Source organism: Podarcis melisellensis (assembly GCF_964234715.1).
Source record: "Podarcis melisellensis genome assembly, chromosome: 1".
Classification (NCBI taxonomy): Eukaryota; Metazoa; Chordata; class Lepidosauria; order Squamata; family Lacertidae; genus Podarcis; species Podarcis melisellensis.
Genome location: NC_138528.1, coordinates 64,142,243 through 64,167,511, shown reverse-complemented (window position 1 = coordinate 64,167,511; position 25,269 = coordinate 64,142,243). Strand labels below are relative to the sequence as shown.

The following is a 25,269-nucleotide window of genomic DNA, read 5'->3' as shown; positions in this document are numbered from 1 at the left end:
ACTGCCCTATCCTAATCATCTATATTAAATGGCACTTACTCCCAAATAAGTATATTGTACTAAGTTAGAATTGCCGCCGTACACAGCACAGCTCTATTCGCGTCTACACAAAAGCAAACTCAAATTTGCTCGGTGGAGTCTTACTTCCAGGTAAGTGGGTACAGGATTAACTGTTCCTGTTGGCTTCACTCCAGACAGTGGAGTGAGATCCATTGATTTCCATGGGTCTTTCTTTCAAAGATGTGCGTGGGTTTAGGGCTGCAGCCGAAGGCCCCTTTCTCTTCAGTCCTTCAGGGTTAGAGAGCGCCTTCCCACCGAGCAGCTCTGGCTGTGAATGCGAGCTTGCCCCCTTTCGCCCTCGCTGCCCCCGCCGCGCTGAACTCCCGGAGCAAGACGCGCATCAATTAAAGTCTCTCCCGGCTCCCTTTCATTTTTCATTGGTCCACATCTTGGGATTGCCAAGGCGCGGCAGCCCAATGGCTGGCCTGCCCTGGGATCTCATAATGCATACTTCGGCACTGGCTGAGGCCAAAGGGAGGTCAGCGGCGCTATTTATTACTTGCCTAAGTTCCTTCGCTCGAAGGAGTCCATGAATCTTGACAGATAGCTCGTCTCTTGTCTGTTTTTTACAGTTGCGCGTTGCTGGTGAGGTTACAGAGGAAGCGGGAAGAGACGGGCTCGAAGCGCCGAGAATTCCCTGGCGAGGATGAGCTAACAGAGACCCGGCTCGTTTCTCTCTCGCCCTCCCTCTCTGCTCACAGCCCCCCTTCAAAGATGGGGAGGACAACACGCCGAAGTTGAAAGGAAGGAGCTTGAGGGCAGAGGGAATCCCTCTCCCTTTTGCAGCGCGCCTCTTTTGATCTCCGAATAATATATGTCTACACGCCGATCAGCGCCAGTGGTGACTCGTATTATTATGGTTTTTTACGCAGTTTGGTTTCCTGTGCCGGCGAAATCGCTCCTGGTCCCCCCCACCCCACTTCTGGAGCTGAACTTTTCAATGGCTGCGCATCGCTCCCATAGCGCTGGTTTATGTTGCTTACGATGGATCCCCCCCCAAAAAAAAATCTCCGATGAGCCCGGAAATCAGAGTGCAAAACAGAGACAAATGTGCCCATTTCCCTTCTCCAGTAGAGCGCGATGGGCGTTTCGGTGTGTGTTTGTGTGCATGTGCATTTTTTCTGGAAAGCTAGTTCCACCAAACCAACTTCTTCTGCGCCAGCCCTGCTTTAAGCACAGGGTCTCCCCCCTCCCCCGCGCGCCCCTCCACACTTTTCACAAGCTGGGTGGAAACATCTCCTTTTAAACATGTATTTTTTTCAGAGGTGCCAGGAATTCCCCACCTGGAAAGAGCTGAAGCTGACAGATTTAGGCCGGTTTGGTATGGGGGAAAGGGGGTGGGGGTGGAGAACGCAGCCTATAGCTCTAGCGGAGGCGGGGTAGATTTCATGGCCGGGGCTCCGCCGACGTTCACAGCAATTGGGGTTTTTTTCGCTTAAGGCGCTTGTTTGTGCGGGAGGTGTGACCTAGCAAGGGAGAGATGGAGGGAGAGAGAGAGAGAGAGAAAGATCTAACGCCTGGACTTCCTGGGAAGAGGTTTGTGTACATCTTCACACCCGTTGCAGGCGACCAAGACTTATTGTCGCGTCTCTCGTGCCCCCCCCCCGCCTGCAGCTGAAGAACTCAAAATAGTCGCAATCATCTCCAGTTACACAAATTACGTTAAGTTTCCCAGCTTCTTGTGTTTGTAGGGTGGTTGCCGCCCTCTAGGCTGCCGCGCGCGACGAAGGCTTCTGTGAAACCGGAAAGCCTGCACACTTTGCACACTTTCTTGGCCCAAAGGTCCAATGGACGATCCCAGCAGGTCTCTTTCAGATTTTTTTCCGGGGTGGGGAGAAGGACTGGCGTGGAAGGGGCCAGAAGCCAGAACAGCCCCTCTCTTCTCCATCCGGCTGTTGAAGCTTCCTTCTCGAATCCTCGACCGGGAAAGGGACACTTTTGAGCTCCGGATATTGGGCATAGCGGAGCTTCAGCCGATTCACAAGGCAAAATGGACACGCACCCGGCCCCAGTTCAGAAGAACTCTGTGCTGCTCTCCCAGAAGCCTCTGCCTGCCCCAGTGACTGCCCTCTCAGCCTAACCTACCCCGCAAGCCTGTTGTGAAGATAAAAAAAGGGGAGAGGGGGAAAAGTGTGTATACCGCCTTGAGCTGCTTGCAGGAAAGGTGGTCTATCCATGTAAGAGTAGCTGCGCCCAGTTTGGAAGAACAAGAAGGCTGCTCTGTACAGCGCTGCCGCCCGGGACTGCGCTTTCTGAGCTGCAGCTCCTGCGTCCTGGCGCGCTGGGTGACAGGTTCGCTCCTGGGAATGGGGGACTGGCGGCCGGTGATTGATTCTCTGTCTCCTCGCAGCTCTCGCTGCTCCCTTCACCCTCCGCGGCTCCTGCCTGGAGATGGTTCACAGCTTTGTTTTCCCCGGGGTTGGCACTTTAAATAATCAAACCCTTGAGTGAGTGAGAAGAAAGATATTTCCCCTCTGCTTCTCTGTTTGAGACTCACCAGCGAGGAAAAGGCACAGAAATGCGCTTGGATCTCGATCTCTCTCTCTCCCCCCCCCCGCTCCACTTCTTTGAAGGCTGCGATCCCTGAGCGCATTTATTTTGACGATTCAGGCCGCATTCCTTCGAATCTCCTTTACCAGGGAGTAAGCCCCGCTTGGTTTCAGTGGGCTTTGCTCCCGAATAGACATGACGAAGGAAGATTGCAGTCTGAATCCTGCATCATACATCCTCCGCCCATCCTAAACGAGATCAAATCGTTTCCGAAGCTGAGTGGGGGAGGCGGTTGTGTGTGCAAGCGGAAAAGTGAGAGTGCCGGAACGACACTTTCGTTCCCGCTTTCCTTGGGCGCTTTCTACGGACGTGGGTTTGGAATGCTGCTCCTGCGACATCCCGCGTGTCTGTCCGGTCTTCCCCAAAGTGGTGGGGTTAAACCACTGGTTAAGCGAGTCGTGTGACTGAATGCCAGAGCAATAGCGAAGTAAAGATTCCCAACATCTAGAAATCTCCCCCCCCCCCCACCGGAGGCGTCGGTAGACCCTGCTTCTACGGCTGTCCCTCCCAAATATTTTTGGAATTTGCTGGTTTCCATAAAATGAGAGGGGGCGCGTCATTGGCCACTTATTGTTGCTATTGTTGTTTAGAAAACCGAGCATTTGTCTTATCTTTCTCTTGGCCTTCAAGCTCAAAGGAGAAATCCAATCAACCCGGTGTACAGTGGTACCTCGGGTTAAGTACTTAATTCATTCCGGAGGTCCGTTCTTAACCTGAAACTGTTCTTAACATGAAGCACCACTTTAGCTAATGGGGCCTCCTGCTGCTGCCGCGCCGCCAGAGCATGATTTCTTTTCTCATCCTGAAGCAAGGTTCTTAACCTGAAGCACTATTTCTGGGTTAGCGGAGTCTGTAACCTGAAGCGTATGTAACCCGAGATACCACTGTATCTGCTATTGGAGTTATTTTTAAATGCTGCGAATGAGGATCTAGAAGCAAAACATGAGATGGGACTATCTTACACGGGATCCATTGGGGAAACTGACCGGCCAATGGGCTTTCATCCAGCCCTGTTATGGTCTCAATTCCTGAAATTCTGAGCCTCTCCTCGACGTAGGCAACAAGTGCCATTGGAAGCCAGTTCCGTCCATTTCAAAGGGGTAGTGGAAAATTTAAGGAGAACTTAGCCGAGAGGGAGCGGAAATTTGATCCTGCCACTTCATGTTTTTTGGGGGGATTTATCAGTCAGCGTGACCCATGTTGAGCTCCAGCCAAACCACACTGATCTGAATGTATTTCGTTCAGTTAGACGGAAATCAGATTAAAAACCAGTGGCTGTGTGGTTCATTCTTCCCCACTCCTTCCAGAGGTCTGAGGGCGGGTTATTCTCCTTTGAAAGCCAAAAGCTCAATAACAACTCTGAACTGTACTATGTAAATAGACAAAAGCTAACCTAGAAAAGGTCGACCAATTTATAATCTGGACCAAAAAAAAAAAGCTAACACAGGGTTAAGACAACAATGGCCCTCGCAAAGAGCTCTGGTCCATCTAGGGCCGCAGGGGTCGTTCATTAATGCCGATGGCGAACCTGGGATACGGGTCGTTGACAGATGATATTATCTCGGTTCGTTCTACGGTACTTAAAAAGAGCCTTTGCCAGTTTAGAGAGAAGAGCAAATGGGAATTGCTAAAGATTTCGCAATAGTTTAGGGTAGGGAGATTTAAAAAACAACAACAACCATTAAGTGGTTTAAAAACAGCGATGCCTCTCCGCCTGTACTCAAAAAAGATACCGGTAAGCTCTGACTCAGTATCTTTCATTCCGTGCTGAGAAAAATGCTACCTGGATTTCTTCGAGACGGTGCGGTTTGGCAAGGAAAAGATGACGGTGTCCGGGTTTAAAATGAACTTTCCAGTTATCAGAACGGATCGGACTTCTCAAGCATTGCAATTTAAACCACTGCAGTTTTACGTGCTATATTACGGCAGATCGGAATGAATTGGCAGAAACAAGGGGAAACCCAGAAAGCGATGGCTAGCGGTTAAATAGACACCTACCTGTTACTGCTTGTGTAGGAGCAGAAGGAGGCTTGGGCGCTTTTGAACTCTGTACCATTTACCACTCTCCGAAGGCAAAGGTGATTTGTCACTCTGCAACTGAGTTCAGTCTAAGAAGGAAAAGGTATAAACTTACCAAAGTCATTCAAAGCTGAATTCTGGAATTATGTGTCCAAAACACTCTCTCTCTCTGTCTCTCTCTTTGTGTGTAAAGGAGAAGTAGAGGTCCTTTACAAACCATATCCCATACTGAAGCTAAACACGCGCACACAGAGACACGATCAGGAAACAAAATAATTTTGCTGACTTGGTTTGATTCGGCACTTGCTTTTAACTGAGAAATATATGGGTGCTATTTTTAAAATGAAGATATTTGGCAATACTGCACTTTCCGGGCACTATATAGTCCAATGAATAAAGAAATCAGCAAACAAAACAAACTTGGGCATTATGTGTGTGTGTGTGTGTGTGTGTGTGTGTGTGCAAGTAACTATGCATATCCAAAATTTACAAGATCCTTTAAAAAGGTATAGATTGCTGCACTAGTTTTTGAATGTTAAGAAAGTCACATAAGCTGAGTCTGAAATTCTAGATGTTGCCCTTTTCATGTACCAAGTAACCCTGTCCCCTAGAGAGGGTTATGTTAACTAGGTTGTTTAATACCTGCTGAAAAACTGCACGTGACACCAGAAGAGTGATTTGCAACGTTTTACTTCCTCTCCTGTAATATACACCGGTAAGTTTATTGCATTAAATTTCATCTGTTAGGAGCTGTCATCAGAGCCAGATGTCAAAAACGGCTCAGGCTGCCATCTTGAGGCTGAGATTCTCTCGGCGAAAGTGCAACTGGTCTCAGTGCGGTTTACTTCCGAGTCGATGTTATTAGCGTCAGCGTCTGCTCTTATTTTCACTCGTAATAAAGTCCCACTAAAACAAGTAAGTGGCTGCAAAGTAACACCCCCCGCCGCCGCCTTTAAGGATCGGGAGTTCAGTGGCGGGACCAGGGGGAAAATATCAGGGTGGCCACAGAAGGGACAAAGTGTGTTTCTAAGTGGGCGACAAAGAAAAATAGCAGCACACATGAATGACAGGAGTTCAGAAATGGGAAGGCAGGTGGGAGGTGAGATTTTTTTGGGGGTGTTGCTTGCCTCCCCCCCGTCTCTGCGGGAATTAGTTGCTTGGAGAGAAAGTCATCACCTCTATATGTTATATAGGTTAGTTGGAGTGTAGACAAATGCACAAGCTTGGGTGCTAAATAAAATCTGAATATTAACTACGTGGAGATTTGGAGATGAGTTTTATCATACTCCATGAACACAGCACTTTCAATGTTTTGAAATCAAATGCGGTCCTTCTCTTAAGCTGTTTGCTGGTTGGCGGGCATTTAAATAGATAAAGTACATGACACACAGAACTCCACTTTCCACTAAACTGTATTGTTTATTACATTTCCTTGCAGCAAATCACTCGCCGTTTCTCTTACAACAAACCCTGTGCAGTAGGTTGGGTTGAGCGACCGCTACTAGGCCAAACACCCTCTAACACCCTCTAATCACAGTTTCTTTTATTGCAGCTCCTCTTCAGAGTCGCTCCGGATCAAACCCCCTAATGAGCGACAAAAGGTTCTTAGGACGAAGTGTCTGCCATCTCACAGCCTTCCTTCAATCTCTTGCAGTGAAGGGACAGTGAAGGAGAACCAAAGGGGCTGTTTATTTAGTCGGAAAGAGTCCACTAAAGGGATGCCTTTAGAAGTCCACGCTATCTGGAGGGTTGGTTTTGGACCGACCTTAAAATCTCCACGAAAATCCTTTTCGCTTCATTGAGGAATTAGGTGCATGTCAAGCACTCTGTACACTGAAAAGTGTCGTAGAAGCAATAACATACAGTTGCTACATGATCTAACGTAGCTGACTCTAATCAACAACAGCTTATGCCACAATGAAAAAAAGGAGTCAAGTCTTTGTGGTGCCCCTAAGACTCTTCTGTGGTTTCTACTGCCGGAGTAACACAACTACTCTCCGTAAATAATATATACTATGTCCACAACATCCTCCTTTTCCTCATTCGAATTCGATCGAGGGTATGAGTCCTGTATTTCAGAAAGGAGCCTGCTGCACGGTGTAGTGGACTGAGGAAGGCATGGTCTGAGAAGGCCTGGATTCAAATGAGGGTCTCCGTAGTGAACCGGGTCCCTATCATTAGGCAGAGGGAGGCAGTGCTTCAGGCAGCAGATGCTAGAATGCCTGGAGCATCAATGAGAGGGTTGAGGCAGCCTGCCCTGCTTCCCCATAAGCGAACCTGCTGCGCCGTCGTATTGTTAGTGTGGCGGTGAGATCCACCTGCTGGTTCAGGCACATATGACTTATGTGGAAAGCGGGAGGGTCACCACCCCTTCGGCTCAAGTAGCAAAAGTGTGTCGAGTCAATTCTGGGAGCAAGAGAGCGGGGAGATCCTTGATAGGTCAATACAGACGACCAGGGACAACACCAGATATAAAAATAAAACCAGGAGGGGCAAAATGAACTGAGGGTGGGGGGTACTTGTGAAAAATGACTTTTCTTCAAGTAACCTCAGGGATCCAGCCACAGAGGGCAGATCCGCCTCAGCTGATGCTGTGAATTTCAAGCTCTTCTTCAGTTCACGGGATTAGAAGAAGAAACCTTCCTCAAATGAGCTCTCTTAGGCAGCCTCATTATTTGTACTCAGAAGTCAGTCCCACTGGTTTCAAAGGACTTGCTTCCGAGTAAAGCGTGCTTGGGATGGCAGCCTTATTCGTGCATACCCTTAGAGGCGGAAGAAGAGGCGGATTTAGTAGGGAAGGTAATCTGTAGGGCATTTCAATAATAAGGACTGGGAAGAAATGGTGGCAGAGGCGTGGAAATGGTGCCCCCATTCGCTTTTGTTCAGCTCAGCTGTTTGGTGGAGCAATTTCACTATGATTTGGGCCTTAGGTCTGCAGCATCCAGGATCATGAGTCCCTGGGACGGCTGGATGGCGTCTTCTTCCAGCAACTCTTGCAGCCGAACTGGTGCCAAACTTTGCTCTGCTTTCCTTTGGACCACATCAGCGAGGCCAAGAAGTCTTGTATTCTGGGCAGCCCAGGACCTCCGTGCACACTGCCCAGGCTTGCACCCCAGGAAGGTCACTTCAGTGCTCCTAACGAGACAAAAGCAACACGGGAGGCAGCAATTATGAGTTACTGGTTTCTGCAGCCACAGCAGGCGCTGTGATTCTCCAGCGGTTTGACTTCATCCCCGGAGGCGCACTCCTTTGTCTCCCGGGACAGACCACCGATGCCAACAACTGCTTCAAACCCTGTTGAAGTGAGAATCCGCCCTCATTGTTTTACTGTTGGGATGCATATTAACACAACCACGAAGTGCGAAGGAAGCGGTGATTTACTTTAAAAGTCTCTCTCCCTTTCGTTCTACTTTTCCTGTTAGAACATCGCCAGAGTCCCCCTTTCCCTCTTTTCAGCCGATGTCACCTTCTTGACATCTGTGCATCTACTAGCATTTATATAGTGTTCAGTGCCCTTGATCGTTCTTAGGAACGGGTTGTAATTCGTCTAACTGGCTCGGAAGGTGATGGGCACCCACGTATGCTGAGGGAGGGAGACCTCCTGGCTGAGGTGTGATTCGAATCGGAGGCTTCCTGTTTCGCAGCTCAGAGGTAGAGCTGCAAGATGAGCTTCACCAGCGCCTTAAGGCCTTGGTGAGCTAGACCGGCTTCCATAAAAGCACATGGCAGGGGAGCCCTAAAGCAGGATTCGACCTCCAGTGAAATTCAGGAAGAAGCACTCTCCGATGGCAGCCGGCCAACCTAATGAATATGAGATGAAGAAGAAGAGGACGGAGTATATTTGTGCCACGTAACACTGGGCGCATTAGGGGAATCTGCTACCTAATCAGATGTCTTTAATTTAAGAGCTTCTTAAATCCTCGTGTGCTTCTAGATGATGGACGGTCATACTCCGAAGGCATAGGCTGCTACACAGCATGCATTTAAAGGACCTCCAAAGAATCCTGGGAACTGTAGAGCTACAATTCCCAGGACCTTCTGTTTAGAATTATTGCGGGCGGGGCGTGCTTTAAAACTCCTGGTCCGTCTTATTTATTTAACAAATTTTGTGCACCGCTTGACTGTAAAAGCCGGTATCAAAACATTCAAAAAGTAAAATCAGCAATAAGCTAAACACACATAACTTCTCCATGTCCGGACACGCTGGCCTAAATGTTTTAAGCAGCTCTCCGAAAGTTCCTGACGGATGTCAAGGGGCAGGGAGTTCCAAAGTGTAAGGACTGCCATACTACAAGATCGGTTATTATTATTATTTTTACCACTGCGGGACGAGTATTGAGAACAGGTGTTATGTGGGCACGTGGGGATTGCCTGGCTCAGCGTGGTCCGCCCTGTCTGCCAGGGTTTCATCCAGGGAGGGGCATTTCCTTGGAAAGGGCATCTTCTGCTTCCAAGCGCCTTTTCTCTCCCTGAGCCTTGTCAAAGTTCCCTTCGCAAACTAAGCCGCTTATGGAGCCAAGCCAGCCTCCGAGCATTTCGCCTCAGCAGCCTCCAGCTGGCCCGGGAAAGAAACCCGGGTGTGTTTAGGTCGGTGGCTGAATTCAGGGCTCCGCCGGATGCGGGAGGGCTCGGTGTTCCGCCCCTCCGCCCGCGAAATGGCGGGAGAGCCGCAGCGAGAGGCGTCTGCCCTGTCCGCTCCCGGGGCTGCGGGTGCTTCTGAGGCGCGCGAAGGCGGCTGAGGCGCCGAGCGAAGTGTGAAGGGAGCGCCCTCGCTGCTGCTGCCGCTGCCACTGACTCCTCCTCCTCCTCCTCTGCTGCCGCTGCCGCCTCGCGCGGCTCCCCCCTCTCAATTAGCTGAGCTTTGGGGACTTCAGGGCAAAGCCGCCGCTGAAGTAAGAAGTTCAAGGCGGCTCCTCAGTCAGTCAGTTCGCGCCTCCCTCCTCCCGCGCAGCCAGTTCAGCAGGCCAGGTCTTCCCCTCAGCCGCTTCCCGCCAGTTCCGCACTCGGCCTTTTTTTTTTGCCTCGCTCGCCTTTCTATTCCCTCACACCCGCTCTCTCTCTCTCTCGCTCTCTGTCTGTCTGTGTCTCCTCAACTTCGCTGTCCGCCGGAACCGAAGGCGACCCTGGAGACCAATCTCGCGCTGTCGCTTTTGCCCGCTCCCGCAGGGCTGGAGCCGGGGAGTTGCGTGCCCAACCCGGACCCCGCGTCGCCGAAAGGGCTCGGCTCGGCCGCCTGGTGCCTTCAGCCGGACCCGGGCAGGGGCCAGAGCGCTTGGAGCAAGTGCAGCGCCGGCGCCGGAGGAGGCGGCGGCATTAGCGGCGGCGGCGGCAGCGGCAGCGAGTGGTTCCCGGCGCCCCGGCGGAAAGTTTGCGGCGACGCCATGGGCTCCGACGTGCGCGACCTGAACGCGCTGCTGCCTCCGGCCGTGCCCTCCCTGCCGGGCAACGGCAACTGCCCCATGCCGGTGAGCGGCGCGGCGCAGTGGGCGCCTGTGCTGGACTTCCCGCCCGGAGCGTCGTACGGCTCGCTGGCGCCGCACTCGGCCTTCATCAAGCAGGAGCCCAGCTGGAGCGCCACGGAGGCTCACGAGGAGCAGTGCCTGAGCGCCTTCACCGTGCACTTCTCCGGCCAGTTCACCGGCACCGCCGGAGCCTGCCGCTACGGCCCCTTCGCGCCGCCGCCGCCGCCGCCGCCCAGCCAAGCGCCCGCCAGCCAGGCCAGGATGTTTCCCAGCGGCCCTTACCTGCCCAACTGCCTGGAGAGCCAGCAAGCCATCCGCAACCAAGGTAAGGCCGCCGCGTAGGCGCGCCAGCCTGACTGGCTGCCTCGGGGGTTCTCGCTCGCCTCCCTCGCCGTGATTGACAGCAAGGGCTGGAAGATGCTCGCGTCGGACGGTGCCATCGCTGGACCGCAAGCCGGCGGCGGCAAACGTGGGAACCCGAATCAGAACCAGGCTCGCAGGCGCGCAGACGGTCTGTTGAGCTATCCCCGCTCTCCGTATTTAGCCACCGGCTGTTACAACCCAGTTGTTACATAAAGAGTTGGTATATACGGCGGCTTGTGTATAAATATCTAGATATTTCAGGGGGAAAGTTCACGCTGGTGTTCCGTTCACACGTGTGTTCCGACGCACACGTGCTGCAATGCGAGTCCACGCGAAAGCAAGTACCGCCGAGTTCAAGGGGCAAGTCACGCTGCAGCCTTCCTCCCGAGGGAGTGCGCATAGGATTGCAGCCGTACTTCGCTGAGAGTACGCCAGCAATCTTAACCATTGTAGGGATGTGCTTCTCCTTCTCAGTCCAAACGACAGCCGTGTCTATGTGGAATCGAACAGGATTTGCTTTTGAAGGAAGATAAAAATCGGGTTGCTAGAAATGTGAGGTTCGGCTGCTCTGGAATTTCCCATTTCAGACTACGGGGAAAGCAATAGGTACCAGATTAAGCAGGCGGCAGGTGAATACTTCCGAGCTGGGTGTTGTGGTGTATTAGAAGCCAGTAGCACTCACCCCATGTAATTTAAAACGATAATTCTAACTTTTTTTTAAAAAAAATCATCTGATAGGCGACAATGGGGCATGTCTTTAATTGTGTCCTATCCAGGTTGCGTTGTGAATTATAGTCGTCCCCCCCCCCCACACATGCAGAGAAATTACTACGAGATTAAGTGGTTTGAGGGTTTGCGGCTTCAAAACTGCAATTCAAAGCGTTGGAGCTTCTAATCAATTGTGGTCCTGAAGTATTCGCCATGTGTAACAATTATGACATTTAACGCCCCACATGAAGCTGGAAGGAAGGGGGTGGAAGTTACCCGACGCTTCTTCTTTGGGTGCTGCGATACAGATTCACTACTGTACAGTCAGTGGAACACTTAGCACTGATTTTGTGGTAGCTGCCATTTTTAGTGTTGGCCTTTCCGGCTGTTCAAGTACCGGATGAGCATAAACTCCGCAGACTTCTTTTTTCCTAGCGGCCTTCAAAGAGGTAGATTCAGTGGTGTTTCAGGAAAACAAACTTCTCCACGCTAGTAGCGATGCTGAGTTCAACAGGACTTACTTTCTTCTAATAACTGTACTTAAGGAATGTAGGTGTACATAGGATTGCAGCCTAAATGAGTTTATGAGAAGACTCGCTGTTATTGCCTTATCCCATGTGCCAAAAAATCCCCGTGTATGTGTGTGTAAACTATCTTTAACAGTTCTTTGGGATATCAGTCTTCCTGTCAGTTAGCGTTCGTTTACTTATTCTCACTCCAGTGGTGCCTGGTGTTAGTAAAACTCTAAAATCCGTGCTCTGAACACACGCCCACTTCGTTCCTTTTTTAGCTAACAGGTTGTAGTGCTACTTGGAGATATCCTGGCAAAGTACATAATGGCGCTCTTGATTACCCTGCGAAATGTTTGGTTAATGTTACAGAAACCAAACCGCGGGAATGACACTTGACAAGAGGAATTTTAAGATTGACTTGACTGGAACTAAATTCCATAAACTACTTTGTGCAGCTTGCATGCAGGATTCTTTTGCTAGTCTATAAAAACTGGAGATGGTGCGAATTATCATATAATGGTTTCCCCCCTGCAGCGTTTGTTTAAGAGCTGCGGGTAGGAGAAAGGTAACATTAGGCAATTGGCTGACCTGCTCATATTGAGAAGCTAAACCTGCAAAGGAGTTGCCTTGTGTTGAAACGCGTGGGTTTTTTTCCGCGCAGAGCTTGGCTGAATAACAATTTTTACACAATATTGTAGAGGAATATATTAAAGCTGTCGTCTAAAAGGTGTAAGTTCTCAGGGTAACGGTGTACTAAACAGTAACCCCTCCCATCCTCAGCAATAAGTGTGTGGTAGTAAGTTCTATTGAAATCCATAGGACTCAAACTGCGATCCTAAACGCACTTTCCTGGGAGTAAGTGGCAAGATACTCAGTGGGGTTTACTTCTGAGAAGACGTGTGTAGAACTGCACTATTAACTCTTTAGACTCGGGAGTTTATAAGCACAGTTTAGCTCGGAACCTCTGCTGCACCCTAAACAAATAAATTGACCTAGACATATAAATTCTATTGATTTCGGTAGAAGACACGTCCAAATAAGAATATGTAGAATCCCATTGACTCAAAGAAAATTGTCTCGAATCGAGTCATATTCTTATTCTGGCTGCTCTTCTATTTAGGAACAGGAAAACAGGTGACTGTAAAACTGGAAGCAGCTTGAAACAATTATTCAACTAAATTGCTAAATTGTTCTTGTTTTCATCTAGATTCCTATATGTAGAAGAGAAAGGCGTGTCCTCTACTGCGAAATTAGTGGGACCTAACCTTAGATCCTGCAGCTCCAATTCAATTCGGGGGAACATCCAGGTGGATTGTTTGTCACCTGAACAGTTTATTGCGCCCTGAGTTGAGTTGAGTTGACTAGTTGACTAGTTTTCCTAGGCAATAGCCTACTTTAGCAGATGCATGAAGTGGAAGTACTATATAATTATTGCTGAATTCCAGAGAATTATTTGCTGTGAATTCCATAATTACTCGTGTTTGCTTCTGCAACTTGATCTGTTGCAATACAACACCGACTGAGGCTCTCTCAACAGCGTCTTGGAGGGAAGGCATCTTGCAGAAAAGCGAAGGACCTTCTTTCGCTTACTTGCAATTGTCCCTTGAAAATGCGGTTCTGGAACAATGCAGAGCAGCCCAAAGTATGATTAATTTCCAGTAAGAATTCATTTAATCGAATTAACAGTTCACAGTAGTTCACGCAGTTCATACAGTTCGCCAAGTTTTACTTTTGCACGAAACCACTCAGTTTATCATTATTTTAAGGAAGTTACCAAATCAGCATGGCTAAAATTTGTAACACTTCCATGGATAAAGTGAGGAGAGAGAGAAAACTTTTAAAAATCCTTTTTAGGAAGTGTTACCTTGTTGGCGGGTTTTAAGACCTAGAGCTTTGTTCTGCAAAATGTTAGGTTAGGGAGGCAATCTCTTTCATTATTTTGGGAAGCCACTCCTTTTCTAAATAGCAGTTAACCTCTCCCTCCCCCCCAATCAAGTTCTTGCATCTGGGTCAATAGTAATTTTTTATGGACCCTGCTCTACTGGAATGCTGATGTTTGGTTATTGGGTCTGACAATTTCTGACTCCTTAGCGAATTCCACATGATGATGATTCCTATATAATGTGTGGGTTTCTGTGTATCATGGGGGAGGGTAGTTAAATTAATCAGAACTGTCAGAATGGAACAGAAGTGCAATTCAATTTCTTTTGATGTGAACTGCCAACCTGTTCACCACCAGTTGATTTTCATTTATTTTCATTTAGATATTATTTTTATTCCACTCCTCATTCAAAAAAGGCTCCCAGACAAAGACTTGCAATTTGAAAATACACAACGCAAAAGGAAAATTGATTGGGAAGGAGAAGGAAATAAGCAAACTCAGATATAAGTGATTAGAACCTCAGAGTACTTCTCTTGCTATGTTGATCCAATTGCATGTTCTTCGTGTATCTTTCTCCCTGTATGTATGCATGCACATACCTGTGAACATATATGCATATATAATACATACAGTAATTTTTTGGAAGAACATTGCTTTGGAATTCTCTCATTGCAGTTAGAATTGTTTTGCATTATATCACTTTATCATGTGTCGATTAAAATTCACATCCCTTCTTACACCTTTTTTTGTGTGAGACCAGAAATATGTTTGTTGTCAGTTATTGTTAGTTGTTGCAAAAGAATCTTTCTAGATTAGCTGAAGTGTATAGATATAGGAAAAGAGTTCGAATGACAGCAGGATAAATGTAATTGTCAACATTAAAAGAATGCAGGGGAAATTAGCACAATTTATCCTAAATCCATGCTTTCCCGTGGACACATTAATCAACGGCAACTTTTATATTCTGTTTTTAACAAATCAGATTAGTGTTGTTGAAATGTGCTAAATAGAAGTTCCACAACTGAATTAGTTCTCCTCGCCTTGTTTAGTGATGAGAAATCGCTTTTGGAGGCGTGCATTTTGTCCATACGTCCTACGCCCGAGACACGGTAATTCTGTCAGAAGCCAGAGGCTATATATTATATTAAATCAGAATAGCGAAAGAAAATAATTTACTTTGGTAGGGCAGTTATGCTTGTAAAATAAGAATTCGAGTTCTTATAACTGCTGTTTTGATACGATGAAAATAAATATCCATACTTTTGATTTTCAAAAGGGCGCATTGATAAATATGGGTTTCTTGGCAACGTGAGTCTTGGTCCTGATGAGTGACAGGTTCGTCCAGATACCTTAGATTCAAACTTAGATCCCCGATCTTTATATACTCGAAAGTGAGAAAGCTGGTGATAACAATATGCTGGTTTGCTTTAATTACTGCATCACAAGACCAACGATGAGGAAGAGTATGATTTTTTAAAAAATTGTAGAGAAGAAAGTTAACGAGAATCCAGAATAAAAACAAACCACCAGCGTCTTTCTAGCTGAAACAGGCGAACCCAAGAGAGGGCAGGGGAGAGCACTATGGCAGGACACCAAGGTTTCATTGGGTGGCTGGGAAGAATTTGGAGAAGTTGGCAAACAATGTTTTGGGCACGAATGTAATGTTCTTGCTTTGAATCAGTCAAGGTTGAAGTTTAGGTTTCAGACGAGTTTTCCGCCGTGGGAAAGATATTACCTTGACGGTTTTGCCAAGGCTTGGGGGGGGGGGGACCTTCCTGCTTTGAATCTCTTGCCCCGTCCGCGTCCCCCTCCCCGCCGCTTCTATTCTTCCATGCAGCTGGGCTCCTCCAACAATTGTATCCCTTCAGAAGATTTGCCTTCTCCGCCAGATGTCCAGATCTCAATTATTTTCAGCACATTTTAATCAGCCCGGCCTCCGATAAAGTCCTAATTAAAGAGCCCTCGCTATCAGAGGGCTGGTTCAGAACTCAGCCCCCTTATCGCATTCCTGAAGCTGTGGGTCAGGCAACACCGGGAAATGTGGCCAAAACATCATTCTGCTCCGAGTCGAATTGTGAAGGTCACCCAATAAAGTTGCACGCTGGGCCAAGAGTAACGAACAGATCTGAAGTGTCAATGCTTCGGGGAAAGTTGAAAAGGAAAGAGGAGGGAGAAAGGGAGGAGGCAAACCTTTGCTTTGTGGGTTATGAGCGGAGATAAAGAAGCCCGGGACAGCTGCAGCAGGGAAGTGCAAGGGTTGGGCACCGGCTGTCAACGCCGTCCGTGCGCGGGGGGGAAAAGGGAAGGCTGCGCGCAACAGAACGCGCCAGGCGCACGCAGCAGCCTTAGAGAGGCGCTTCCCGCTCCCTGCTCCACCGCTGGCCAAGTGGCAAGGGGAAAACAGTGCGGGGTACCTTCCTTCGCTTCTTGTGGAGGGAACTCTCTGCCTCACCCTTCAGGCCCAAACATTTTTGCACCCCTGTGGCAAGGATAGGGGTGGGGAAGGGCAGTTTTCAAAAGCGCTTCAGGAAAGCGAGTTTTCCAGAGAGGACAAGAAAAGAATGCAGCCCATTCCATATCACTGTAAACACTGTGATTTAAGCCCGTTTACATTCAGATCTAGGATATACTGGAGCTGCAGCCCTATGCGCACTTGCTCGAGATTAAGCCCCATCGAGCACGGTGGCTCCTGCTCGCGAGAAAACGGTTGCGGAGGAAATAGCGTGCTACAAAGAAACTTGCTTCCAACTAGGCGGCCTTTAGACTCACTTCAGCAGAAATAAGTTCAGGATCGGGACCGGCTTTTAGTCCTGCTGACTTCAGTGGAAACCAGTCGATTCAAATCTAGCTATTTCACTGTAAAATCTACCTCACTGTAAAAGTTTGCAAGAATAGGAGCCACTGCAAACATTTTATACCTGAAGCAGGTACTCCAATCTACTTTATGCTGAGATCCTAAAGCAAAAAAGGTGCAATCCGCGTAGATAATTTTCTTTTGGATCAGCGCCATTGGCATCAATGTGGCACTCCAGGAGGCCAGCACAACTGTACTTTAGGACAAGAACTTAATTCTACGATCCAATCATTGTTTTCTAGAGCCAAGTTCCGTTAAAAGCCGTGAGAGTTACTTCTTAAGCAAATGCCTTCACGTTCCGGGTCTTATTTACATTAAAGCAAAAGGGCCCGGTACTCCGATTACCTAAGTTCGTAAATATTAACATAAATTCCGTTCCAATCGGTACGTAGAACGGTTCACAGGCAGAATAAACCAAGGCGGGTGGCTTCCAGATTTCATCCAATGAATTTCAATGGGTTTTCACTGTCAAGGATGATTGAAGCGTGGGCATGTTTACCAGGGATCACATTTAGGAAATCAATAGTACTTCTGAGTAAACATGCTAAGTATGTTTGTTCTCAGTACACAGATATGTGTTTAGCAATAGAGGTCTAAATTGTCTTCTTCCAGAACCTTCTTTGTTTTATGTGTTTCTGCTTTTATTTGGGTTGTCACTGAGGGATCTGGAAGAATTTCCCTTTCGCCCTTCTCTCCCGAGTTCTGTCACATTCTGTCTAACATCCATCATTATCACCCCCGATCTACTGCTTATTGAAAGAACGGTGACTCCATCAGGAGTCCGCCAGATGCATCTAGCGAAGTAGGCTGTTGCCCTAGGAAAGCTCATGTCACAGAAAAGTGTGCAGCGGCGCTTGCTCTCTCTGCGTGCGTTGCACAATCTTGCTTGCCCCCCCTGCCGCCAGTTTGGTGTTCTCGAAATAAACGGTGGTCTTGAAAGAGGGCGGGGCGGGGAGGGGGTTGAAAAGACGCTAGTCTTTAAGTATAACTAAGAACTTTGCAAGCATAGAGTTTAAAATATATTTCTAAGTCAACATAATGTGTGGTTGGGAAACCAAGGGTAGATCTCATAAGGGCTACACTAAACATTCCTTGGTCTTGGGGTAAATGCTGATGAGCCGAGAAGCCTCAAAGATAATATTACTTTGTAATTACTTTTTAGCTGAAGTTGTTTAACTGGCTCCAAGTAATTAATGAAAGTTGGTGTCCAAACGCCTGATTTACGATTCGGTGTCACCCTGAGGTCACTAGAGGCGATCCGTTTCCATCTGAATTCACTCCGGTTTTTTTTAAATAGGCTGTTTATTATTATTTGAGCGAGCAATTTTCGCTTAAAGTAGGAGGCTATTTTTCATTTAACGGCCTGCCATTTTTATTGCAGGCTCTTCAGAAAGCTAATCTTATAAAATAAGTGAGAAGTTAAGAGAGAACGAGATTAAAGGGTACCTTTTACATGTGAAACGGCAGACTAGTTTGCTCAGCAGACGGGGGACTTTCTCTTAAATATGAGGAAGAATTAATGAAAGCATCGCTCACTGCGAGAAGCGACCGGCCTGCCCTTTCCAGGCGTAGCCAAAACGCCTGACTCCTAATTTCCCACCGAAGCATCGATCCCAGGCTTGACTAGTCTTGACAACAACCTTTGAGCCTCGCCATCCCAACAGCCTACCTGGCACCTAGATTCCCAAACACAAGTCATTTCCAAGTAAACAAACTTATGATCTCGTTATGACTTGGCAGCAAGTCACATTGAGATCAACGTTAAAAAAAAAAGTGCTTGGAACTGTAAGATTCTCCCCCCTGCCCACAGCTCCCGCAGCACGTGCCTGAGGGCCTCCTACTCAGTCCTCCTTGCTCCCAGAGAGACAGAGAGAAGAAGCGGCACTGCCGTCATTTTACAAAAAGAGAACTGAGGCACATCGTGGGGAAAGTAATTAGACGTGCGCCTCGGATGTTAATGGATCTCTTAACACCCAATGATTCCCCTCAGCAGTTCTTGGCCACCAGCAGCCTGTGTGCTGATGTTTACGGAAAGAAAGAGTTACTTCTACTGGGCCCAGCTCGGATGCTAATTCAGGAATTAAAGAATGACGGAGAAAGTGACGCAAACAGCCCCAAAGACCAGATTTAGAATGGACTCTCACCACTGTCATAAACACAGAGAGAACTATTTTGGTCACGCCGTGGGTTTATCTGGGTTCATTGAGCAGGCTCTCTCTTCCCGAAGGAAGGAGCCACCAGCGGGGGCTTCAGGTTTTCGACGCCTGCCTGCCCCGGGTGGGGACATTCTTGCAGGAAGCCGCTTCATGAGAAAGTTCAAGGGCAGGCGATTCAACTCCTGGTTCTTGACAATGTTGTTCTCTTGGCAGGTTACGGCACGGTGGCGTTTGATGGAACTCCAAGTTATGGCCACACCCCCTCTCACCACGCAGCGCAGTTTACAAACCACTCCTTCAAGCACGAGGATCCCATCGTCCAGCAGACGTCTCTAGGTAACTACTTAGGCTTCTAGGAACCAAACGGAAGTGGTTTTGAGACAAATAAGTAGCGAACAAGTTAGTGGTACTGATAATCATGATGGCATCGGTTTGCCCTTATGCGTACCCATAAAAACTCTGCTGCTGTTCAAAATACCTTCTCAGAGATTATACCATTGATAACGGAACACAATTGTGGTCCTGTGCACATAAAAGTACATTAATCATAGCCTAGACAAGTGTAGATTTTCTGAAGCTCATATGACTTCAATAGCGCAAACCTAGGCCTGACTGCTCCTAAGTGTCTCAATGAGTTCAGTGGGATTTATTCCAGTTTAAGAGTCGAATAACCTGCATTGAATACAGTAAGGATTACTTCTGAATAAACATGCTTGTGCACTATAAGTAGTAGGTTTCATTGAAAGTGCAACTTTTACACACACACACATGCTTACGGACAAAAATCTAAGCCCTCTCCTGCCTAAGTGGACACTTCTAGTTTGTGTGACTAGATTATATTACTGGCTGGTCATTATTGTGATATTATTGACTAAATATTCAGGGCATAAAGCAGTCAAAATCAAGCAGATCCCATTGAAACTATATTGGGATTTCAAGCTTGATAGTGCCCTTTATTTGGATGATGCTCTTAGCATTTACAAAAGGTGTTTCAAATGTTGGAAGTCTTAATGCTACAATCCTCTACACAATTACCTGGGAGCAATTCCTAATAAAGTCATCTTCAGGACAGCCATATAAGGTTGGCCAGTATTACTGCATGCACCAGAGCATGGGTAGGTAAACTAAGGCCAATCGCCTTCTAAATCCAGCCCATGGACGGTCCAGGAATCAGTGTGTTTTTACGTGAGTAGAATATGTCCTTTTATTTAAAATGCATCTCTGGGTTTTTTGTGGGGCATAGGAATTCGTCCACCCCCCCAATATAGTCTGGCCCCCCACAAGGTCTGAGGGACAGTGGACCGGCCCCCTGCTGAAAAAGTTTGCTGACCTCTGCACCAGAGTAATCGTGCGGCATACAAAAAGTCCCAAATTTAATCTCTAGCTTGCTTCTATAGCTAGAGGTGGGAAATGCTCCTTCTCTGAAATCCTGGAGAACACTGCCAGTCAATGTAGTGCTATAGGCAATACTGAACTAGATGGATAAATTATCTGAACTGGTATAGGGCAGCTTCCTATGGTCTTACTTTCATGTGACAAATGGGAGGCTGAGAAAAAAGCACTTTGCAGGTTTATGGTTGAAGGGAGATTTGAAGGTTTTATCATCCGATAGCTCACACGGAACTGGGGATCAGACGGAACACTTGCAAAAACAAAGTGTTTGCTTGTTTTCCATAAGATTTTTGTCAATGGCTACACAGCTTAGAATAACTATAAGCCTTAGCTCTGTTCTATTCAATGATGAAATATCTACTGAAAATGGAAATAATTATCAGTTCCAAATTATTGAAGACTCAGGTGCCCCTGCCCCCATCGACTCCTGAGCATGGGAAAAAGCCCTTCCTCTAGCTTACAGGATGTGACATTAACCCTTCTGAGCATGGAAATCAGCCCTGCTGTGGGGTAGTAACTTCTCTATGATTTGTCTGCAGGTGACCAGCAATATTCGGTGCCTCCTCCTGTTTATGGCTGCCACACCCCGACGGACAGTTGCACGGGCAGCCAGGCTTTGCTCCTGAGGACCCCATACAACAGGTGCGAAGCCTTTAGTTCTGGTCTCTTCATCTTCCAGTTCTTTTGTGTACAGTTCACCTCCCATATATTGGCAAAACAGCTTTATTGTTGGTGCAAACGCCTCCGAAGTTGAATTGCTGTCCTATACCTCCTCCTTTCTTCTTCACCCCACCAGACTTTATTTATACAAAACTGTCATATTTAGGCCTCCAATAACATGAGAAACATCTCACTTTAGCATGTCTCTAATTCTCCTTTCAGAGAATTAAAGTTGACAAAATATAGCCGTAAATATTAAAATGCAAGGACAGAAAACCGTGTTGCTCTTAGATGCTCATATTTGTTTGTTATTAAAAATATATGTGATGTGGCAATGTTATTGGAAGGTACATTGGATAGCACCTAGCCCAAGCCCCTGGATTACCGGTAATGCAGGATCTGCAATGCCTTTGCTTACCAGAATCCCTGACAGACTGCCTTCTAGCATTTGCTTTAAGCACCTCCAGGGAAGAAGAGCCCGTCACAACTGGAGGCAGTCTCATCCACTATGGAACAAGTGTCTCCTAATGTTTGGCCAAAATCTATTCCCTTGCAGTTTCTACCCTTGATTCTAGTCCTGCCGTCTCGTAAACAAGTATTTTATTCTACGAACTGCCCTGAGATCACGTGATGAAGGGTGGTAGATAAATGAAACAAACACTGTATCTATTTTTGTTATTTTAAATTACTCCACTCTTGTTGCAATTTTTTAAAAATTAAATTCATAGATTTCTATCCCACCTTTCCTTCCATTGAAAGGATTTTGTGACTCTAGGCCCATATATGTTAACAGTGGCTACCATTTAAAGTGGATTTAGTCTTGATAATATAATGCAGCAAAAGCAAAAAAAAGTATCTTGTTGCAGCTTAAAGATGAATAAATTTATGGTAGCCCAAGCTTCCATGTCCCAAATAACCAGCCGACCTCTTCAGTTTAAAAAAATGGTTTCTGACACAAAATGGGTGTATTTTGTATAGAGCATTAATTACTTGTATTTGGTGCTAAGCCTGGAACAACTGGGTTTATTCTGTGTTTCATCCAAGGCCTCGTGTCTTGTCCTCTGATAAAGCTGCATTCAGATCTAGAAAGGAACTCGACCCTTTTCTCACAGTCCAGTTTACTAGGACCTTGGAAGCAAGTTCAGTTTAGGGTCCACTGAAGTTAATGGGACCAATCTGGCTGGACACAGAATTATTACTCAGTTTAACTGTGCTGGGTGCCTGGTCTGTCAGTGATATGGAAAATTAAGGAGCTTGTTCATTTGTTAATTAGTAAGCCGAAGGAAAGGATGCGCTCCTTAATTTTTTCTCCATTCTGGTCTGTGGCAAAAGTCCATCTCTCTGACAGCAAGGAGGAAGGGAGTTACCCGGGTGTGTTCCTTTCCACCACCGCAGAATGGCAGGACCCAATAGGAGCCACTTCAAAATGTCAAGGCGTCCCTGAGATAGGCAGCATCCCGGAATTCTGGGGATGTAAAGTTTAATCAGCGCAAACGGCCTCTTACCAGAGATGGATACCAACTGTGAGAAAAAGGACCAAACTGCGGGGTTTCACAGCAAAATAATATTCTCATTTTTTCAAAGTCGGATGCGGGATGCAGTACCTGAAATAACATCACTACAGGAGATGTTGGTAGTTAAAAAGCTTTTTCTTTCCCTGCCGATGGGGGAACTGAGGTTGAAAACGTAACTCGCTGAAGGCCATCCACACTGTGCTGATTTTAAACAAAACCGTCCCTTTCCATTCTATCCGGGCTTAGCTTTGTGTCCCGTCCAGCAGGCGCTTAAAAATCAAAACAACCCCCATCTGCTACCCTTTGCCTTGGGACCGGTAGCTGTTGCCCTTTGCTTTGAAGCGATGGTGGAGCGGGTTCGGGGCCGAGGGGAGAAGAGCGAAGCACCTTTTAAGTTTGTTTTGAGCTTGTTTAGGAGCCCGAACAAAACCCTCCACTCCGCTCTCTCCCACCTATGCTTCAACTTTTGGTGAACTTGGAACCAGTCCCATGTCTAGGGAGCTGCTAAGAAACGTGCGGCGCAAAAACAATGTACTCCTGCAAAGGAGAGCGACGCGGACTTTCGTTCTAACTCTACTGATTGATATTGTGCCGCTCGGTTCTAGAAGCCCCTTTGCTAGTGAGCCTGACTTGAAGTCATTGAAGGAGGAGACGCGGGAAAAATGGGGTGCATGGATCGGATGGATGGAGAGAGGGAGAGGGAGAGGGAGAGGGAGAGGGAGAGGAGAGAGAGAGAGAGAGAGAGAGAGAGAGAGAGAGAGAGAGAATGTTGCACAGGAATAACCGTGGGGAGCAAATCTCCTGTGCGCAATGCGCATCTCTGTGGGACACCACGATTTCTTTCTTTGCTGGGTTTTCTAAAGCAGCCTGGTCCCAAGTCTGCCTGCGTCGGGTAACCTCCTGAACATGGTTCCGGTAAACCCGGGCTGCGGAGACTCCTGTACCTCTTACATTATTTCAGATCAGGGCCGATCAAAGGTCTCCGTCCCGCGAAACCCCACAACGGTCCTGTAAGGAGGGCCAAGGTGGGGCGGGGAGGGGAGCGCGGACCTGAGCGCCTCTCCACCTCCGGAGGTGTTGCTGCGCAGGAGTCGTGGAGCCGAGTGTTGCGCTTGCTTCATTAAGCTTAATGAGTGAGATCCGAGTGGAGCAGGGCTGGGGTGTCAGCCGTTAGCGGAACCGAACAAAGTATCCTCTAGGCTCTGTTTGTCGCTCACCGGTCGGTGCCAGAAGCAATGCGGCAGCAAACGAAGCGGAAAGAGATGCATTGTGTAGCCAAGACTTCGGCTCTAATAGGCTCCCTAGATTCTATGTCCCATTTATTATTGTCGGCTTAAGGGTAGCTCTTTTCTGCCCAAGTAATGCATCTCTCACCTGATTCGCCTCGCACATAGTCCGCGCGGTTTTCTGCTTTAGGTTGCCCAAGAGTTTCTTGGAGAACCATGATTTGCTGACTCCCAAGGCCTCGCTGTGGCATCAGCCTTCTGCAAACTACTTTCTTCATAAGCTGGCCTTCCGGTTGGATTAGTTGAGGGCCCCCCCACCTCTCTCCCCTTGCTTACACCCCGGTACTACAAGTCAAGATGTTGCTCCATAGGAACCACTTCAATGGGACTTCCTATTTCAAACCAAATATGCATGTTATCAAAATGCCTCTACCACCTTAACCTACTTCTTCATCCATTTGCGAATTTGTTTAGTTTTGCCTTCCCATTGTGGTAGATATGAAGATACTCAGTATGAAAACTGAGGAGCAAACTCTGAGAAACTGAAATGACTACATTTCTCAAGGATACTATCTTTGGAAGCACAATTAATAATATTTAATGACTGGCTGGCAAGACATTCACTCACTGAGCACAATTCCTGTCAGTGACCACAGGAACTTGTTTATGAAAAAATAATAATACTTCATTCTGCTGACTTAAAAACAGCTAGAATTTCAATAAGATAACTTTCATTATTTTAGAGATAGTAGTCATGTTGATCAAACTGGGTAGTAAGCCTTCTGAGCTGCACAGGAGCCCTCTTTGGACCACAACCACCCTCCTATGGAAAACTCCTTGATGCCAAGGCACTGCAGAATCTCCAATAGCAAAGGAGTGGGGTACAGGCTCCAGAAGATTTGGTTCCTAAGCAAGAAAGTGGCATGCTTCCACTCACTTACATCATGTCCTTACTCTGATGCTTCCATTATTTCCATTTTGAAGGCCATGGCATAACAAGTTGCAGTACATTTTGAAGTGCAGGAGCTTCTCATGACAGTTCCCACAGCCACGCTCCTTGAGGAAAATGCAAAAATGCAGCAGCTTGTTGATACACCTCCACCCCACCAAAGAGCAACAGTACATAGTATAAAACCCATTTTATTAAGATCAGCTATGGCAGTCATAGAATAGTGATCTGGCAACGGGTGTGTGTGTACTGGTTTGCATGTTGGATGTGGGCTGGAGAGACCTAGGTTCACATCTCCATTCAGACATCAAACTCACTGAGTGAACTTGAGCTAGTCACTGGGTGAGCCTTTCCATTCTGTCCTCCACCCCCCCCAAAAAAACCCCTTACAACTCTGGCAAATGAAGTCCTGGCATATTACACCACTGCTCTTTCTATGCAGAGAAGTATCAGAGCTTTGCTCCCCTGTGTTCCCGCTCCACTATACCAATGGGCATGACAGCTCTGTGCATACGTTGCTAAGAAGCAGGAAATGGGGATACCATAGCTTGGTGTGTGCATCTGCACACATGGAGTCCTAGTACTGTGGACAAGGACCTGTTTAAAAATCTGATCTTTAGAGCCCCAGTTTATACCATTTTGTTTTTGAGGTTTAAAATATCATTTACAGTGTGTTTCCATAACTTTATTTGCAACTGTGGACTAAACATTATTTAACGCTGATGTTCTCATAATTCTGACAAAGCAACCGGATTATGTACTAAGCAGATACGTTTTGCAGTTTATAACATGAGCAGAGCTGTTCAAATCTGTATCTCTCAGTGTTCCTCCATTTAACAGCTTGATCCATCCATGGCCAAAGAAACAACTTCTAAAAACAGTTCTGTCAAAGTACCCAAAAGCATAGGGTGAAAGTATTTTTGTACTTTTCAAAAACTATTAAAAAGCCATAGCACGTACTG

The 25,269-nt window shown here is 47.2% G+C and overlaps 1 protein-coding gene and 1 long non-coding RNA gene across 4 annotated transcripts in view; both read left to right on the top strand.

Moving 5' to 3' along the window:
* Positions 1 to 5,422: 5,422 nt before the first annotated feature.
* LOC309367230 lies at positions 5,423 to 6,654 on the top strand. The gene is made up of 2 exons (XR_014166951.1): positions 5,423 to 5,544; positions 6,182 to 6,654. It is a non-coding gene; the product is annotated as an uncharacterized lncRNA (long non-coding RNA).
* Positions 6,655 to 9,527: 2,873 nt separating this feature from the next.
* WT1 (WT1 transcription factor) overlaps positions 9,528 to 25,269 on the top strand; it is a 51,215-nt gene continuing 35,473 nt past the window's right edge. For all 3 annotated transcript variants that reach the window (XM_081927378.1, XM_081927377.1, XM_081927376.1), the window contains exons 1-3: positions 9,528 to 10,416; positions 18,780 to 18,902; positions 20,498 to 20,600. In XM_081927378.1, the coding sequence (XP_081783504.1) occupies positions 10,011 to 10,416; positions 18,780 to 18,902; positions 20,498 to 20,600 (632 nt within the window). In that variant the 5' untranslated portion in view covers positions 9,528 to 10,010. The remainder of the gene's footprint in view (positions 10,417 to 18,779; positions 18,903 to 20,497; positions 20,601 to 25,269) is intronic.